Source organism: Danio rerio, chromosome 1 (assembly GCF_052040795.2).
Source record: "Danio rerio strain M-AB ecotype USA chromosome 1, GRCz13ab, whole genome shotgun sequence".
NCBI classification, from domain to species: Eukaryota; Metazoa; Chordata; class Actinopteri; order Cypriniformes; family Danionidae; genus Danio; species Danio rerio.
This window is the reverse complement of record NC_141021.1, coordinates 48359480-48381210: the sequence shown is the minus strand read 5'-3', so window position 1 is coordinate 48381210 and position 21731 is coordinate 48359480. Positions and strand designations below refer to the sequence as shown.

Genomic DNA, 21731 nt, shown 5'->3' with positions numbered 1-21731 from the left:
TACAAGCAAGTTTTCATTTCCACTTCAGCACTTTTTAGAAAATAGTTAAGTTCATTATTAAATGAGGTCACTCACCTCAGCGCCGTGATTCTGAATGATGACTTGAGACATGAAGAGGACGGTGCCCAGTGTCTTAATACCTTCCCCTTCCCAGCCGCGAATGGACTCCATCAGAATCTGCAGCTCAAGCTCCTTCCTCTTCCTCACTTCCTGACACTGCGCCTAAAAGACACAACAACATCATCACACACACACACACACACACACACACACACACACAGACACACACACACACACACATTAGCAACATTTCACAAATAATCTTTACAAACTGGACAAAATCAAATATATGTTCATACTCACTGAGAGATTCTTAAATAATGTCATGCTCTTCTGAATGTCTGGATAATCAGGATGAAGTGGCTGTGGGAAATAAACGAAGAATGCGAGTTAAACAGGGATACTTTTTTAAAGACCATTATTCAAACATTCAGACTATCATTGATTAGATAGCACTTGTGGTCATGTAAAAATTTTAATTAAAAATCAAGTCAAAAGTCATTAATTGATCAAAAGTGACAGGATTGAATAAAAATTATTCTTGTGCTTTGTTCTCCAATGAAAAAAAACTAAAAATTGTATCGCAGTTTCTAAGAAATAATGAATAAAACTGAGAAAGTAAATAAATAAATAAAAAGCATGGCTGGTTTCTACATTAACATTAATAAATGACACTGAAGCCTGAGGGAACGATGCTAAAAATTCAGCTTTGACATTATAGGAATACAGTACATTTTAAAATGTTTTTTTAAGAGACTAATATACAAATGTTTAGACTATCATTGATTATTAGATTCTTAAATTGATGCTTTCTTTTAAGCTCAGCTTGATTTTTGCCCATCAATCTGATTTCAGCTTCTTGATTTGCTTAAAGTCAGCTTTTAGCGTGTGTAATATGTGAGTCACGGAGAGTATTTCTAGTTAGGAGACAATTACATATATCAGACATTCTGTCTTTAGTCAGAAAACTAAAAAAAAAAAAAAAAAAAAAAAATTCACACTTTTTTTAAGGTGTCTTTGTTACAGAGCAACTATCATTTATCTACTGAGTAGTTATCTACTGAGTAGTAATTGTTACATATGTTGCATGCACTTTCTGAAATAAAGATTACTTACAATAAAGTATAACAGAAAATTGTATGGGAATTGTTTTAGTGTCGCATGGAAATACATTCAATACATTTATTTCAGTAAAATGAAGTTCTCAGAGAATTGGTGCTCATTCAAACATTAGAAAACTTAATTCAGCAAGAGCTCTTCAAATTGATTAATAGTAACAGTAAAGATATTTACAAAGATTTAAACTGATTTAAGTTTGAAAAAATAATTTATGTTCAGGATTTGTTCTCCCCCCTCAAATAAAAAAATCATAAAATTTGTATTAAAGTCAATACAAATGATTGAGCAAATAAATGAAAAGCATGACTGTTTTTAACATCAACACTAACAAATGTTTTTTTGATGTGGCAAAGTCTGGAGGCAATGATGCTGAAAATTCAGCTTTGACTTCATAGGAATACATTTGATTTTGAAATATATTTTTAAAAACAAAATAATTATTTTCAACTGCAATAATATTTTACAATATTACTGTTTTATTGCATCATGATCAAATGATTACAGCCAAATAATTACCTGGTCAGATCCCACGATTTTTATTGACGGTTACTAAAGTCACTATGCCAGATTATGCGATTCCGTCTTGATAAAATCTTGACTTGTCAAGGTGTGCCAGACTACACGAGTGTCCTTCAACAACATACAGTACAAAAGCAGTCTGTGAGAGGCTTCAGTACCTCCATGTGGCGCTCCATCTCCTTCAGCAGTGTGGGGTATTTCTCCAGCCTCAGGAAGGGTTTGCTCAGGCCTGTGGTGAGTGTGAGGATTCCAGGTGTGTTTGCTCCTTTACTTTCCATGAACTCTCCTAATTCCTCACTGAAACATGCAATAATGCAGGCAAACAGCAATGATTTAAATCAGCTCTATATACAGTTGAAGTCAGAATTATTAACCCACCTGTATATTTTTTCCCCAAGTTCTGTTTAACAGAAAGAACACAATTTTTTCACAACATTTCTATGACAGTTTTAATAACTAATTTCTAATAGCTGATTTCTTTCATCTTTGCCATGATGACAGTACATATTATATTACTACATATCTTTCAAAATATTAGTGTTCAGCTTAGTGACATTTAAAGGCTTAACTAGGTTAATCAGGCAGGTTAAAGTAATTAGGCAAGTTATTGTAAAATGATGGTTTGCTCTGGACAATCGAAAATAAATACAGCTTAAAGGGGCTAACAATACTGACCTTAAAAGGATTTTTGAAAATTTAAAGCTGCTTTTATTCTAGCCGAAATAAAACAAATAAGACTCTCCAAAGGAAAGAATATAATAGAAAAATACTGTGAAAATGTGCTTGCTCTGTTAAATATCACTTAGGGGATATTTATTCAAATCTTTGCATTTCTATCATTCGTTACTTGTGCAATAATTCGAAATGTCCATTAACACAAGGTGATGGAAACCGAACAACACTGCTAAAAATCTTCATACTTAAAGGGTCATGACACCCCTCACTTTCGGTTCAAGTTTACCTATGAATTTTTTCATAAGATGCATCATAATGGGCGTGGAGCTCTGCGAGAAAAGGGCAGGAGTGGGCGTGGCCAGCAGGGGTGAAGAAGGGGAGCGTACAACTGTTGTCAGTAAGCTCACAAAATGAGACACAAACTGTGAGGAGACGCATAATTTTATAGTTTAAAAAGTTAAAAAGCAAAGAAATAAACAATAATTTAATGTCCTGCTACATTTGTTATTCATGATTTTATATACAGATAACCACAATTTATATCATTATAAAAATAATTGTGTTCGTATAAACTATAAATGAGGACTTTTCCCCTTAATCCCCGGGTCTGAATCATAGGTCTGAATGCAGACTCAGTGCAGCAGGTCTCTTGCCCCATCTATTTTAACCATTAGCCCTGTTGGTAATCTAGATTATTTAGTCAAACACAGCAGCACGGCAATGTGTCTAAATGTGAACGAACTCCTGATAAAAGACAACGTCCACCATTCTCCAATTCTCGTACTGCGTTCCCGACAAAAATGCTTGCATACAGCTTTTCTGTATCGGCCCTGACAGGATCGCAGGGAAAAACATGCAACAAACCCTTTGGATCATGGAAACAAACACATACGAGCCTTGATGAACAGCTAAATACTGTGTGCCGTGGGTTCGTGTCTCACAGCTTGGCCTTGGCACTGGCAGGTCTGCCTTGCCTTCAGTAAGCATGTGCTCTCATGAATAATTAAGAAGCAGGATCTTCTCATAGGATAAGAAAACTCCGCTATGAATAATAATGACAAACTGACCTGTCGTCTTTGCACTTGCAGTTTTGCGCTCCGTCGCTGATTTTGATCCCGCCCCAAAAATCATTTTAAACCCGGAAGCTGAAATCAGCTGACAAAAGCTCAAAATGGTCCAGTTTTTCCCACAATTAAAGCTAACAGGTGCTAACATTGTCTTAACTGGTGCTCAACACACACAAATCTTTTAAAATGACAAAAAAAAAATACTCGAGGATTTTGTGAATATTTAAGTATTTTTGTCTTGTTTCTAGCCCAAATATATAAAAAATTCCAAGAATCACAGCTGGAGAGCTGTGCTTTTTAAGAAGAGCTTTGATTTTTTTAAATAAAAAAAGAACAAAATGAGCTTTAGGTATAATTAATGTATTGGTGGTCTTTGGATTATCGATGCTTTAATGCATAAGTCACCAATCTCAGTCCTGGAGTGCCGGTACTCCTGCAGGGTTTAGCTCCATCTTGCCTCAACACACCTGGCTGGGTGTTTCAAGTATACCTAATAAAGCTGCGGTCACACTGCACTTTTCTCCCCATAGACTTCCATTTATACGCACGCAAATGCATCACACCTGAAACACAAGGTCGTGCATCAAGTTTTGCAGATCGCTATGTTGGAAAGTTTAAGCTTGGTGAACATGGTGAATCAAGGATCAAGTGTGTATGTGTGTGTGCGTCATGCATCACACATCAAGATTAATTCTGATTGGATATTTTCCAACAAACATCCCTCAACCACAATCTTGTCTCGTTTTTATTAGTCAGCAAAAACATCAGTATCTTTTTATTATACTTGTCGTCATCATCATCACTTAAGTTTTATTTAGTTTTCGTCAGTAGAAACTTTTAATTCACAAAAATTATGACAAAAAACTAAATTAATACTAATCCTAAGGGATCAATTAAAGTTACCAGAAATTGCAATATTAATTTTTAAAATGGTTTACAACAAGCGTGTGGGGAAATATTTGAAAATGAATTAAAAAATTCACAGGAGGGCTAACAATTTTGACTTCAACTGTAAATGATGTGTCAGTGTTGCTTGTGGACATTACTCATGTTGTTACGCACCTGTGCTGTGTGAGAACATTAACTGCAGACGGATGGTTGGAGCAGTAGGTCACGTACAGACTCCTCATTTGAGTAAGGAGGGACAGAAAGAAGCCTCCTATTCTCTGCTGACTGTCTGAAACTCTGCACACAACACAAAGCATTTCATTTACAAATGATACATGTTAACAGGAGGTAATTCATATCCACATTTTCCACTCTTCAGAAAATAAATTCTGTTAAACTATGATCCAACAGCAAAAAGGGATTTGCTTAGAACACAATATTAAGCCTTTTCAAAAACTAGGTAGATTGAATTTGGTATAATTCAGCAATAATACATTTGTACAACATACTAACATCAATACTAGAGATGTTTACATGTACATCTATGTATCGTGTATGTACAGTGCTCAACATTATGATTACACCTTCACAAATCTCTCAGTATTTTAAGCCAGTTTGATTGGTGTACGTTGAGATCACTAGAAAAGCTAATTTGATGCAAATAAAAAATTTAAAGCATTTAAAACGGTGTAGTAGCGTTAAAAAATACTATACTTTAAATGTTAGTGCCATCCACATACAACACAATTCATTATCAATAACCGCCAGTAGATGTCGCTGTTGATGCGAGAACAAGACGAGGACGCTTACTTGACGTTTTCCTCGAGTGAATGTACCAGTGTCTGCTGAAAAGAGCTGATCTCCTCTAGATTTCCCATGATGTGACTGATATCTGACACGCTGAGCCTAAAAAACAACAGACAGACGGACTGAGAAGCGCACAAGCATCAGCCCTCGGGGTATGTTGAATTGCGAGCTTGTTTTCTTACCTGTCGGTGGGCTGTAATGCTCTCAGATACACGGAGAGGAGGTTCTGGAGCTCTTTACAATATTCAGTCTCAGTTTGTAGAATATTCTGAACCACCTGTGTGTATTTAATAAATGAAATAAACAACAGTTAATGATCTACAACAACTAATAACTTTTGAGTTTGATTAGCATTCAATAGTAGGGTCTGCACGATATTGTAAAAATCTGATACTGCCATATTTGATTTTTTCTGCGATAAATTTTGTAATATGAATACACAATTTTACACATCTTTCACACGATTAGCTCTATTTAATGGTTTTCTGATGAGTCTAATTAATAAGTAGGGCCAGATGGAATCTGCGGACATCTTTTGCTATTTCTGTGCAGAATTTTGGTAAAAATCTGCGGATTTATGCAGAATGAGTATCATAACTAAAACCTTAATATATGAAATTAAAAGTAATACCTTTTTAAGTTGTATTTAATGTTTACAATGCAAATACATTTAGATCCACCTTATTTGATAAAGCATTTCTCTCATACAATATATCTACTAAAAGACCCAAAATATTACTTTACAAACTATATTGTGAATAAATCATATAAATATTTTCCTATTAGTCAATAATATTACTGAAATTTATAAAAAAACTGAATAAATATGAATTTACACACAGTACATAAACAGAATCAATGATGGGCTAAAAATCGGCAGAATTCTGTGCGCGCAGATTCCGTGTGGGCCTAATAATAGGATTCAGGTACAGAAATTGAATAATTACACTGCAAAAAAATGCTTTTCTTGTCCAAATATTAAACATTTCTAGATCAAGTGAAACTATTGATTAAGTAAATATTGATATATTAATAACTTAAGAAGAAATAGAAGTCAAAATTAAGAGTTTTTCTTTAAAACAAGCAAAATACTCTGCCAATGGGGTAAGTAATATTAATAATAATACATTTTATCTGTAATCCGCTTTTCTTAGACTCCAAGTGCTTCAAGGCAAAATTCTAACAATACTAGGTGCAACAACAAAAAGATGCAATAAAACAATAAGAATATGAACCAAGTAAAAAGTTAACAAATTGATCATCCTAAGTTAAAAGCAATGCTAAAAAGGTGAATCTTAAGTTTCTTAAAACAGTCCAGAGAAGCGGCATTCCTAATGCTGATGAGTAGGGCATTTCACAGCTTATGCACACGGTATAAGAAAGCCCTACCGCCCATGGTCTTGAGTTTACAGTTTGCACTGTAAAAAAATCCAACATACAAATTCTTAACTCGGTTTACAATTGTAGGTTACTGGCCATCTTTTTGGGCTCAGAGTTGAATTTACTCATTACAAAACGATTAAACTGCATGTTTGTTCAATGACAGTAAAAAAAAAAAAATAGTTGAGAGACTTTGAATTTCGATTTCTTTATTTCAGCGTTTACCACTGTTAAAATAAAAAGTTGAGTTAACTTAAACTTTTAAAGCAACTGGCAGCAAAGAAATTGAGTTTATTAAGCTTCAGATGTTGAAGTTGTGCAAAATTATTCTAATAAGTATACTTGACTTAAAACAGCCTTTTCAGTCAACTTAAAAAAATAATTCAGCACAACTTCAACCTCTGAAGCTTGATAAACTTAAAATTTCTTTGCAGCCGGTTGCTTTAAAAGTTTAAGTTAACTAAACCTTTTTTTTTCTTTTTTTTTTAATGTGTGGCTGATATGGGTAGGTGACAATCCTGAACTGCGGGCTGGGCTGGGGTGGCGAGAGTCACCAGGTCACAGATGTAACCAGGTGCTGGCCCATGCACTGCTTTGAAGGTAAAAATCAAGTTCTTAAAATCAATCCGTGACTTAATAGAAAGCCAGTGTAATTGTTAAAGTACAGGAGTAATATGGTGGTGTGATAATGTGTGTCAGAACCCGTGCAGCAGAATTATGTATATACTGTAATCTTCTGAGAGAACTTGTAGGTAAACCCCAAAAAGTGAATTACAAAAATCAAGACGTGATGCGATAAAGGCATGGATAAGCCTCTCTGCTTCAGGTCGTAATAAAAATGGTCTAATCAGTGAAATATTGTGGAGATTAAAGAAGGCAGTTTTTGTTAAATGTTTGAAGTAGGAGTTAAAACTAAGCTGTGCATAAAAGAGCACCCCAAGGTTACGCACCCGAGTAGGAGACAGTTAAAGATGATCAACCGAAAGTATGAAATCCTTACACTGGCTAAAATTAGGTTTATTTTAAGGAAGTTTTGATTAATTCAGGATTTAATTTCTAAAAGACAGGCAGATAAAACTGATGTAGCAGTGTTAAGATCGGTGTTAACACTAACATAGATTTGTGTGTCATCAGCGTAGCACAAGCCATATTTTGTTAGCCAAGTAAATTTATCTAGTTTACCACTTTAAAATGTAGATATTTGGACTAGAAAATACAAAAAAGACAAAAATTCTAAGTAATAAAAATGTTAGTTTTTTTTTTTGCATTAATTCCATATGAATACAGTATATAAATTAGAGCTGCACAATATTTCATTTCAGCATCGATATCGCAATGTGATCATTCGCATTGCGAGTATTCGCAATGTTGAGTCAGGATTAGTGTTGATCATTTTGCTGTGTTTTTTAGGCCTGTGACTGCTTGAGGTTTTTAAAAGCATTCAGGCATAAGAAACTGTACCATTTGTAACCACTTTGAAAAATGAATAGTGATTAGGTTTACTGTATCGTTTATAAAACAAAGACTATGCAGAATTTTGTATTTAATTATTCTGCATTAGGCATGGCCCGGTTTTAAAATTCTGATGGTATGATAACCTTGGATAAAAATATCACGGTTTCACGGTTTTGTGATTACTGCTGTAAAATATATTCTTTTTAAATGCCTGAATAAAAACAACTTTATTTCCCCTTTGAAAATAAATATGAAAAAATATGAATATATTCTTTTTTTTTTTAAAGATTTATAATATTTTGAAGGAGTAACATGTCAAGCTGAATAATTCAAATGAATCATGGACTTCTCCATCGTCATTATTTTCAAAAACACTGATTTTTTTACAATTAAAAATGCCACCTTTGGATATTTTTTTCTGCTGGAGATACTGTTGTCCAAAAAAAAATGTAAATAAAAAATCGTACACCTTAGGAACAGTTTAAAATAAAATTTTGGCGGTTTTAAAACCTTGACTTTTTACCTTGAAAACAATTATCGTGCCATGCCTATTCTGCAAACAGGAATACATTTCGACTTATTCTCAAAAAAATAAGACACTGTTTCAGTTTTGAACTATTTCATTTGTATCGTTTTCTCTATTGAATTTATCTATGCTTGTCGATTATTATAGTTTATGCACAACAGAATCATCCCAGTCAATCTAAAATTATAAATTCTTTCCAAATAGTTATTCAACTCACACTGTGAAAAATGCTTTGAGGTTTGAGTTAAGACAACATGAAGGAATTAAGTTAAATTAATATATTTTTTACCAATTTAAGTGGATTGAACAAAAATATTAATGTAAAAAGGTCTCCAGAATTGTGTTTAACGTTTAAACAGACAGCAATTGTCATTTTTTGAGTGCATCTACTGAAATATTGATGCTGAAACGATGCAGCCCTATTCAACAGTGTACAGTGTAAAGGAGTCTTTAGTACTGGTATTTTATCACACACCATCCTCAGCATAAACCCCACAAACAGGATAAGAACTTCACATTTTGATTTGAACAGAGCAAAAGCAAAGAGACTTAAATATAGGGTCTCTATTTTCACATGCTCATTACCACTGGAGACAAAAACACTGGAAACGAAAAAGAGCAACAAATGACAGAACGGGGTCAGGCCTCGCAGTCTTGATAAAGTCAGATTTCAGTCTAATTTATGATTTAAAGACATCCCTATTTGACCTCACTGAATAAATACATCATGACAGTTAAAACCTCACAATGCCACAATAAATCAATAAACCATATTTCTGTCCTCATATAGACAGCAAAAAACCTTGAGAGGCAGCCATTACCTGTTACAGCGTAATCACATCATCAACAAGCTGAAACTAACCGAATAATCAAACGCTTTTAAAAATGTCATACATATTTTGTGTAAATGACCTGTGGATAATATTTAAACATGCAAACTAAATTAACTTAAACTTCAAAGTAATTATTTGTATTCATGTTTTACATATAAATATGCAATTTACAGCCTGCTGGAACAATCTAATTAATATCAAACTTATATTTTAAGTAAATACATTATATATATATATATATATATATATATATATATATATATATATATATATATATATATATATATATATATATATATATATATATATAATGAAAATGACCTCTATTAGCAGAACTATCATTGTCAGGATGTTGATATTTATATATAATTAATAAATATCATATATTAAAATATATCAAATTATATATACCATTAAAACCTATTTAAAATGTGTTATTTGATATATATCTGTACTTTTGTAAACAATTATTTCAAACAATTTATATATATATATATATATATATATATATATATATATATATATATATATATATATATATATATATATATATATATATATATTTATATATATATATCCCTATTAAAAATGTTCATAAAGTTTAAATCCTATATTCAAATTAATCATTTATAGACATTTATGTAATATTTAAAATATTTATGCAGCACTGAAATCCATAAAATATGCAATAAAGATATAAAAATTATGTATGGGATGTGCTGAACATGTAGTTCAAATTTAGCTTAAAACTGAAAGAGCTTTCACTGGAGGTTTGATTGCTTATATTTGCTGTGACCTTGCCTTGAAAACAGATCAGTAACTGAACATGAAGTTTGTCTGTAAACGCATGTCTGAAACCACCGGTGGCATAAACTACAACACTGGACATCTGTGCTTGGCGGTTATGGCCATTTCAAACCGTCTCTAACTTGAGTGGATCTCCTCCCCTAACACTGCTGTAAAACAATGAACTCTGTCTGACCTGAAACGCACACACACATACACGCGCACACTTCAGTCAGTCTGCCTTACGCAGTCTTTAGATCAGAAGGGTCAGTTTCTGCAAGTCTCATCAAACATGACACATTACTAACTCAGACAGACAGACAGAGACAGAGACAGCGCTGGGCCTCAGGCACAGCTGTCCCCCGACTCAATGAGATGGAAAAGATGACCTATATTACAGCACGACTGAGAGACAAGTACACACACCCACACACACACACACGCCACAGTGGTGACAGATAAATACAAACATTCACAACAACACATTTACATTTAAATATACAAACACAAGCTCAAATACACACCGTCTCCATTTTGACACTAACAGCAATAATGTAATCACATTTAAACAGTTTTGATTGTGTCATATCAAGGACTTTCTATTGATCTCTATCATTTGTGTACTGACTAGGATCTCCTGCTCCTTAAGCCACTTTCACCAAAAAAAAATAAAAAAAAAAAAATACAGCATTTTAATTAAGATAGTTTGTTTACTAAGATGTTTTTCTCACGTTGACAAACAGCGGGTCACAATTAAAATAGGATATACAGTGCACTGATACCACATAAAGAAGAGTTCTGTTTTACCAAATATTAAAGGGATGGTTCACCGAACAAAAGTGAACTAATTGTTATCATTTACTCAATCTTTAATTGTCCCAAACTTTAATTGTCTTTGTCTGTTAAAAACAAAGGAAGATATTTTGAAGAAACCTGTGAAACTGTTACCATTGGCTTCCATAGTATTAGTTTTTCATACTTTGAAAGTTGATGATTACAGGTTTATATTTTAAATAAATAAATATTAGTATAAATAAATAAATAAAAACTAATAAATATCAATAAAAAAATTAATAAATAATTAAATACAAATATATATATATATATATATATACATGAAATCCTTTATATGTTTATATGTGATTACATTATTGCACATGAAGAAGAGTTGGCAATAAGCAAACTGTCATTTGATGGGTAAACAAAACATGAGGATATTGATCTTATATAATAGTTTAAAACCGGTTAATACTATTGTCTGTTTTTAATATTTCGTCCAATAGTGCAAGAAAGCCAAAAAAAAAATAATTGTCTCAGTGCAATATTCCTGAATAAGTTTATTATTTAAACAAATCATTTCTGTCGTCCATGAAGACCTGAAGATCTGAATTAATCAGCTGTTTTGAACAAATCATTTGAATAAGTGATTCATTCAGCTTACTAACAGTTTGTGTCTTATTCATTCATTCATTCAAGGCATAAATGAGCCAAGGTACACCACAAAAACACTCCAAAAACAGTTTAATTAACATTCCTTCATTTTCTTTCCGGTTTATTTCTTTTATTAATCAGGAGTTGCCACAGTGGAATGAACCGACAACTTATCCAGCATATTTTTGACACAGCGAATGCCCTTCCAGCTGAAACCTATCACTGGGAAACATCCGTACACACTCATTCACACACATACACCACAATTTAGCCTATTCAATTCATCTGTTTGCATGCCTTTTGACTTGTGGGGGAAACCGGATCACCTGGAGGAAAGCCATGCGAACACAAGAAGAAAATGCAAACTCCACATAGAAATATCAACTGACCCAGCTGAGGCTCGAACCAGCAACTTTCTTGCTGCGAGGTGATTGTGCTACCCACTTTTAAAATAAAATGGCCGAAGTCATTAAGATGTTTTTTTTTTTTTTTTTTTAAATATTGGAAATAATATCTTAATAAATAGCACGTATTGACTGCTTAATCGTTGCTTTATTTTTAATCATTATTTTAAAAATATAATTATCTTTATTTATTTATTTGGAGATGGTTGAATTCAACCTTCGAAAGTCTAATGGTCTAATTAAAACTTTTTAATCTCCTAATTATAAAGATTTACTTTTCATCAATCTATTTATTTTGTTTTCAGTTCTGTAGCTGATTTTGACAAAACATTTCAGCCAGTTCAAAATAAACAGAAAAAATTCAAGCACTGGGGATTTGTTGCTTTTTTCTTGTCAAACTTGTGTGGAACTGTGACCCCAAAAACAAGGTACGTACCAAATCGTTAGGGTCACGTTATATATATTCAACATTATCCATGTATTTGCTGTGGTGTCAGTAATACAATTTAACCATAGACATTGGGCAACACAAATAATTGGATGCGGAAGTTATAGGATTAAAGAATTAAGATATTATAAAGATGTGAACATCATGATTTTCTGTGTAGCAGCTTTGGAAAGATGTATATTGTGTAAAGCACAAATTGACCTGACAGATGTAGGTTATTTCACATGTAATATCCTTGTGGGGACGTTTGGTCCACACAATGTAGCCAAAACTGACCTACACACACACACATCAACGGCTCACTGGGTTTGCAGAGGCTCAGAGGGAGGCAGCTGAGACACGTCCATTGCATGAGGAAATGGAGCACAATAAAGGAAATTCTTAAACACACACACGCACGCACAATCACGCACGCACGCACGCACGCACTCACACACACACACACACACACACACACACACACACACACACACACACACACACACACACACACACACACACACACACACACACACACACACACACACACACACACACACACACACACACACACACACACAGAAAATGACCTCTATTAGCAGAACTATCATTGTCAGGATGTTGAAATTGTGTCTCTTATTTGCTGACATTAAATCAAGATCAAAGCCAGAGCAGCATCTGCTGCTGGGTGTGTTAACCTACATTATTAACTCTAAGTAACTCGAGTTTGGTGAGGCTTTTAAACCCAGATTAAAGCCTTGTGCCTGTAAACTCAAGGATTAGTCTAAAGCTAAAAAAGGACATCTTGAATGGCACGAGTGCAAGTAAATTAACAGCTAATGTTCATATCTGGTTGAACAATCCCTTAAATTCCACTCAAAAAATGTATGGATCATGCATTGCAAGTGCTGCATACACTACCATTCAAAAGTTGGGGTTGGTAAAGTAAAATTGTAGAGTTATGACAAATAATATGAATTTTAAAACAGTTTTCTATTCTATTCATGCGATGGCAAAGCTGAATTTCCAGTCTTCAAGAGCAATATTATTTTGGATCAAATTGGAACAAATCGTACAAAACATTTGCGAATGAAGTTTTGTTTCTATCCAACGAGTCAAAGAGAACAAAATCCTCCCTTCCTAATAAACTGGTGCTAAATATAAAAAAGAAAAAAGGAATTTGCAGGAGAAGCTTATATAATTATTTATGTAATAAATGACTAGCGCCTCTGAAAACGACGATCTGGTGAACATCTAGCTAGGCACGAGACGCTCTTTGAGACAATTCTGGAGGTAGTAATACTGAACCACCTCGATGACAGACTTTTGCTGAGGCATTTTAGAAAGATCAAATCAACATTTTAGATATTCTACAATGTGGTCAATCCTTTGGTTTTTCCATTAATGCCGTCCCGTCGCTTCTACACTGATAAACCCAATAGTCAACTTTATCAAATGAAATGAGTGTAGTTAACTCATAATTTACTGACGGTTAATTCTACTCATTTGAAAAGAGTTTTGAACTCAGTGTTGAAGGTAAATACCTCATTACTTCAACTTAAATGGAGTAAATTAATGGTACTCATATAGACTAGTTTAACTCAAATGGTTTGTAGCAATCACTTTCCGCAAACGGTTTGAGTTGCATTAACTTATTCGATTTTACAGTACCAATTGGTTTGATTTCTCTTCATTTATTGGATTTTACTGTGCTCAAATTGCTTAGTTTACTCAAATGGATTAAGTCCACAGTACTCATTAGGATTCGTTTTTGAACTCAAATGGTTGCAATCGGTTACCTAAACTTTTTAGGTTTTACAGTGTATGATTTTTCATCACACGACTTTTTTTGATGTGGACGCTGGATTTTATTTGGGTTTTATATGTTTTCATCATAGTTTTTCTTATCAGATATAAAGTTTTTCCTACTTCATACACATTTTTTTAAATGTTTGCGCACCTTGGCATTTCCATTTGAGCATTGTTAAAAGGCAATATTCCAAATTGCATATAATATAGGTGGATGGAAGCATACTTGCAGTCGTATGACCTTTAGAAAATTATTCTAAAATGTTTATTTGGTCCTAAAGAAATATGTTTTATTATATCAAAGTTGAAGACTTTGTTAGGTGTCTTATGTAATATTTCTTTGAAAGCCATGACAATACATGTAAAATGGCTTGACTGCTAAATCTCATTGTAAGGCATAAAAGTGTTCATTTCTAAACCCTTGTGTATTGTGTACAAATTTACCACCCTTTTGTTATGTTGGTGGTTGTTTTTGCCTTATTGACTTCCATAATAACAAAATTTATTGATCGTCAAGCCATGACACAACATAATCATGCATTCTGTATTGTTGGTGGATTTCCCTGTTGGGAAGAGGTCAAATTTATAATTTTTACAGTTGATCATCAGTTGGAATCATTACCCCTTTAGATGCAAAACTGTTTCTGGCATTTATATGAAGTATTACAGCAAATTATAGTGTGCATGCATAAATACACTTACTATGTTTACTATGTTCTAAGAGCGGAGCTGCTTATTCGGATTTTCTGAGACATATCCGTGTAAGTGCACAAAGATCTCGCTCACCTACACACACACACACACACACACACACACTCACACACACACACACACTACTCTATACAAAAACCAGAAACTAAGCTTTTTTTTTTTTGCGCTGCAACTGATGATCAACAGCAAATATTATACACTGCCTCTTCGCAACAGGCTAAAAACCAGCAACAATCATGAATGCATGACTAAAATTATCCCAGTATCATGTTTTATATCATTCGATATCAATAATTACTGATTTTTTTATACAATACATTTAAAAATATAAGAATTTTTTAATTTAACCATTTTATTTTAATTTACCAACATTACTAAAGCAAAGAATTTTAATAGTCAAAAACAAAAATATTTAAACAAAATATCTGATCTCTTTATAATAATATAAACAAGTGTTAAACAGACTCTTAAATTCGATAAATCATGTGTGCACTGGTAATGGTAGATCAACATCTGTAAGAAGTGAATAATAATGATACATTAAACCTCAAAGTCTGTCAACAAAACAAATTATGATAATCACATCTGAGCCTTCAAGTAAAGGAACTAACCATCATTATTCAAATACATACTGCATATGCTAAAAAAAAGTCCTTCAGATGGGGAGCTAGTGGCTGGGATGCACAAGAAAAGACATTCTTCCTTATTTACAATCTCTTCACTACTCCTATATGGCACTCATTTTCACGTGTGTTATTATTCTGACTTAAAGTGATAAGCCCGAGCATGTGCTTTGTGTTTGAGGTAATTAGTTACTACTGAAATGTGTATAATCCATACAAAGTGTAAAGCAGACTGATTAGTTCAAGTGCTCAGGTCATTCGGAAAAGTTCAGATGTTTTTTTAACTAGGTGTCCCTGGAAAATGTGCGCGCATTCTGTTGTGCATGTCGCGCGCGCACCTCCATTGGAAATGACAAACTGCGACTCTAAGCTTATTGGCATTGATTCCAACATACATGCTCAGCAGCCACTTTTTAATAAAGCTATACTGAAACTACTGTACATACCAAAATTTTTATCATCGAAATTGACAATGGTGTTTGATCAATACCTATCGATAACGATTTTATTGCCCAGCCCTAGTATATGGTGTCATGGCTTTGCAATTAAAAAAGGTCATTATAATGGAAGTCAATGGGGCAAAAACAGCCATGAACATAACCAAAAGGTAGTAAATGTAGTGGATTGCTCAATCTTTGAACATTTCAAAGCATTATTCCCAAAATATATTTCAAAATAAGATGTCACCAAAAAAACATTGCATTTGCTAGAACACAGAGAAATCTGTGGCTAAATTAAGACTTAAAATTAACCCCGAGTGGATGGAAACATTCCCAATAGCACACAAAAGTTAATAAATAAATAAATAAATAAATATTTTATTATAAAGAATAAATATATATATATATTATACATTTATTTATATATTGGCCGTGAACTTTGAAATGGTATGGTTTCAAAGGTTATAAAACAGGCATATTGATGTTAATGTGAATGGAACGGTAAGGTAGTATTAGCTTATGGCATTTATGGCATAATGGCAGTCGATTGCGCTCCTCATACAGTAAATATACCTCAGTGGAATACAAACAGACACATTCATGTATTACAAGGGTGCCTGTTAAAATCTATATGAACATACTATAGTGTTGTGTATACATAAACAAAAAAAATCTGAATGCTACTATAGCCTCTACAATTCCTAATCTTATCAGGCCCGCAGAAAGAAGCCTGGAGGTATGTGCTTGCTTATTTGGTTAGGGAAATATCTGTGCAGTACCAACTCCCTAAAGGCTTCACTTCCAGCCCACGCACATCAGAAATAATCAACTCCTTCCACGTGGGAGGTGTTACATGCCACTAATGCAACACCACAGCGCATCTCTCTTACCACATTATAGTACGTCTTGCAGAAGTTAGCGCTCTCGATGGCCTTGGGTGGACTCTTCAGCGTCCCAGTCTTGGGAGACACAGGTTTGTCTGTTTAAGAGAGCGCAAAACAGAACAAAAGGTAAGAAGGTCACCTTAGACCAACATCTGGAAGCGTTTGGTTCCTGTTATTGAATATTAAAGTACATCTCCCCTGCAGTGAGCTGGAATATTAGATTTAGATACCCAGAGAGGGAGATCTGGGTTTACAGGAAAACATTAGACTGCAGTAGGAAGACATACTGTAGGTTTGAACGTTTCAGATCAATCCAGCTCGGTTCATTTGCACTTATATAATGTGTGACATAACTTCCTGGAATCATTATACAGGGGTTTGAACACAATCGTTATACTGATTAAAACCATTAATCTCCACTTTGCAAATGTGTGATGTTTTAGTTTGATCTCCACAAGGTATTAGTTCTGCTTACACATACAAAAGCGGTGTCAAATCTTCTTTCAAACAAGTTTCATTAGTGAAATTGCTCGTAAGTTTTACATTTACATGGAAACAGAATTGTGAATCACAAGCTCTCAAATTTGATTCACTTAATGAATTGATTCTTTGATTCAAATGATATCAATCAAAAGATGAAACGCAGTAAACACCCGATGGCTTTTAAAGGCGTGAGATGCTTTTTAATACTGAACCACTTTGATGACAGACTTTGGCTGAGGCATTTTAGAAAGACCAAAACAACATTTCAGCTTTTTTACAATGCAGCCGGTCCGAAGGTTTGTCGGTTGCTGCTGTCCTATTGCATTATTTTTTATCACATGATCTGTTAAAACAAATTCACATGCAATATTTTTGATGTGCATGCTGGAATTTATTTGGTAAATATGCTACATCACATTTCCAAAACTCACGCGCATCTTGGCGTTTCCATTAAGCATTGTTAAAATGCAATATTCCAAGTTGCACATAAAATAGGTGGATGGAAATAAAGCTACAGTCACATCACCCTTCAAAAATATTTCTTGAGCACCAATTAAACATCAGAATATGTTTAATTAGAGTTTGACCTCCATGAGGCATTAGTTATGCTTACACATATAACATCTGTGTAAAATTTACTTTTAAAAAGTTTTATTGGTGAAATTGCTAATAAGTTTTACATTTACAAAAAAAAAAAAAGAATTGTGAATCACAAGCTCTCAAATTTAATTCAATTAATGAATTGATTCTTTGATGCAAATGATATCGATTTTAAACAAAAGCTATAGGCATTTCAAACAGTGAACATCAGTTTACGAATGGTCAATAGATAAAAAGAAAGTGCATTTTAAACTTTTACTATTATTATTATTACACATGGGTACATTAAAACTATAAAAACTCGCTATTTCAGATGCATACAATCAGTAGTAAGAATGTATAGAAAATGGGGAAAATAGTCAATAGTTTCTGAAAATTTGATATAGAATCAACCACATTTTAGAAAATAAATAATTAACATGCACTTTTTTTTAAAAACCTAAAACACAACACCGTATCTAAAATGAAACTCACTTAATATTATCAAATAGTTTATTACTGTTTTATAAAACCGATATCAATTGTATGGTCACACTAACAAACTAATATGCAAATCTCCCGCACACCCCCATACTGAATGTAACTCCAAACCACGATTTTTCCTTCACCAAACTTGACTGATTTCTGTAAGAATCTTGGGTCTATGTGGGTTCCAGTAGATCTTCTGCAGTATTTGTGATGATTGGGATGCAGTTCAAAAAAAATAATTCATAAGAAAAAAACTTCCTTCTGCCACTTTTCCAAATTATCAACTAGAAGTCAAGTTATTATCTGTTGCTCTTACATCTGGGATCAACGACAAGACTTTTTTTAGGTAGTGTATCTGATATAACTGCAGAATAACTATGTTTATGTATAGTGTCTGCCCTATAAACAACTCTAAACTCTAAACTCTAAAATTTTTTTATATCGATTGTAACACAATAATGTGCAACTTTTGGGAAAAAGCTGATTTTGACCAATAATTACTGTGAAAAGTGCTATACAGACAAACTTGAATTGAACTGAAAGTTTCTTTGTGTGATATTACCTAATTACACATTGTAATAATACTAAACTATTTACAAACAATAGTGTGTTTTTGTAGACATAAATGTCTTTTTTTTTCTTCCCTATACAATCTGAATCTAAAAAAAAACTATTGTGTATCAGTTACGCTAAACCGCTCTTCCAAACGGCAGCCATTTTTAGATGAGGCATAAAATCAATACACTATTAAATGTCTACTACAAGCTTGCATTTAACACAAGTAAATCCCATAAAAGAGTCTAGATCTCTAAGTCTCTCTCGGAAAGTGGAATAAACTGGAGTGTGAAGCCATTTCAGAGGAAAGGGGAAGTGGTGTCTTCTGACTGCTGCACTTCCTGTCTTTGTTGTATGATGGAGTTTCCTTCCTGTTAAGCCCTGGATGTTCAAGCTCTGATGTCATCCTGACTTATTTCCATTGAAGCTGGTTTGAACATACATTAAGGCTGTTTCCCCACACATGAGAGGGAAGCATCTGCTTGGCATCATGGGATGTGTGTGCTATTTATGTTTGGGCTGGATAATACCAGTCAGGGGTTGTGTTTATACTATAACCTGCAATAACTGAGATAAGGCTGTGAAAGGGATGGCTATTTAAAATATACATTACCATTCTAAATATTGGGTTTCATATAAAATTACTGTATTAGTTTTAATAGGCTTGGATGGAATATACTCATTAACAGTAAAATTAAAATACATTTACAAGTCCCTTCAAGATTTTGTGGGAGTTTTTATTTTTATTTTTTATTTTTTTACAGCCTAAAATGAATTTTGCTGAGGCTTTTCTTAAAATTTGTGGCAATATCTGCAACATTATTCATTGTTAATTTGCTGTAAAAAAATATACAAAATTCTTTATTATATATATTTTATTGCTGATTTTTTATTATTGATGTGTGTAAAATGTCAAGTATGTCAAAGCGCAGGATGTTTGCGTCCACATGGCTTTTGTTTTGGTTGAATCCGTCGTGATGACGTCCTAGACAGCATCCAGAACCCGAATTTGCAGAAAATCTAGGGCATTTCAGAGAATTGAGATTCGCTAAATTTGGTGGACTTGTGCTTGATTTCGCAATAAATTCAGCGATCACAAAACCTTTTTGATACCAAATCAATGTTTTAATGAGTTTTCTAATCATTTAATTTATTTTTGTTGACATAGTAAAGTCATAGTAGCCTTTGTTATCCTTGTACAACAAAATTCCTTCATCGTCAAATTTGAGAAAATATAAAACGCATTCAGATCATCATTTTAATCATAATAGCAAGATCACACTAAAGTACAAATCTCGTTTCACCATGGGCCAAAATATAAAAAATAAGTAAATTTGACTCTTTATACTGCAATTCTGACTTTTTCTCTGGACTGTGACACAGATTAAAAATTGCAATTTTAAATTTGACAATATTAACCTAAAAAATGACTACACTTACATGGACATCAGTAATCTAATTATTTGCCTTAATCTGAATAAGACAATAATATGATTAAGGTGTTTACATGAGTTGCTATTTGACTGTTCCTTTCATGATCCCGTTTTACATGTTATTGCACATAATTCGATTAACAGAGTTTATCTGTTTTTTTTTTTTTTATAATTATTTTTTAGGGGTTTTTCCACCTTTATTTTTGAAAGGACAGCAGAGAATAGACAGGAAAGCATGGGAAGCAGAGAGAGGGGAAGGATCGGCACAGGACCGCGAGGCGGAATCGAACCCAGGTCGTCGCGAGCACCGGAGCGCACGCGTCGACGCACCAACCACTACACCACTGGCGCCGACAACAGAGTTTATCTGTTAAGTAACTCTAGAATTTCATGTAATTTCAGGTGTTTCATTTCTAATTTGTCTACTTTAACTGCAGTTTGGCACTTTCACTATCATTAAGGAACATTTTATGCAGGCCTCCTATGACAAACCAGATATTGGATGAGAGCATTAACTGCTGAAAGAGTGTTGTTTTAATAGAATTTGATACCACACACACGGTATCGGGAAAAAAAAAATTGCATTTTGCGATGCAGGTGTCTGTTGTCCTCTTTGGACTCGATAGGTGCAGAGAATAGTGTCAAACAGCCGTGTGTGTTTAGACTATGCTGTCGCAAAATGCAGAAAAAATCCTACACAACGGTAAAGCCACCTTTCCACTGCACACGACATTTGGACACGACTGTCAGAATATGCCTCCTTGTGGCAGTCGCACAGAATTTTCAGGGTTGTCATGCACCATAGGAGAGATTCGCGTGGTGTCCTAAATACAGTGCAAAAGAATTCACCATCTGTGCATTCACCATGGTTGAATGAATACTAGAAACTCATAGACTGCTAAAAATTTTTGGAGGAAATGTGGAGACAACATAAAAAAATTATACATTAATTACTCATTTATGAATAAAAATGTTTTTTAAAAATAGACTTTTTTTGCTGATTCAAAAAATAACCAAAAAAATAATAATTTTCTCATCTTATCGTATTTCTCATCTCGCGTGCACAGACTTGCTTGGACAACGCTGGAATACATCACATCTGGTCAGCCGGTCTAGTCGCAGGAGTTCAAATATTTCACTGTATCCGCAGCTCAAATTGTATCTGAATTTTCTGCATACGGCGATGATCGGAACTCCACGCAGCTCCAGGACTGCTCTCCATTGGAAATGAATTGACTTCCAGTCTGTTGCTTGTAGCAGTAAAAAGGAGGCTTAATAGTTTGATTTCAGGGTTTACATGTCTGTACTTCACTTCAATAATGCAACTAAAATCGGCATACTCCACATG

At 33.7% G+C, this 21731-nt stretch overlaps 1 protein-coding gene across 6 annotated transcripts in view; it reads right to left on the bottom strand.

Annotated features, from left to right (window-relative positions):
* Nucleotides 1-21731, bottom strand: part of arhgef7b (Rho guanine nucleotide exchange factor 7b) — a 58269-nt gene that overhangs the window by 14120 nt on the left and 22418 nt on the right. For all 6 annotated transcript variants that reach the window (NM_001008624.1, XM_087235617.1, XM_087235618.1 and 3 more), the window contains 7 exon segments: nucleotides 76-222; nucleotides 364-423; nucleotides 1857-1995; nucleotides 4503-4625; nucleotides 5139-5234; nucleotides 5318-5412; nucleotides 16851-16939. In NM_001008624.1, the coding sequence (NP_001008624.1) occupies nucleotides 76-222; nucleotides 364-423; nucleotides 1857-1995; nucleotides 4503-4625; nucleotides 5139-5234; nucleotides 5318-5412; nucleotides 16851-16939 (749 nt within the window).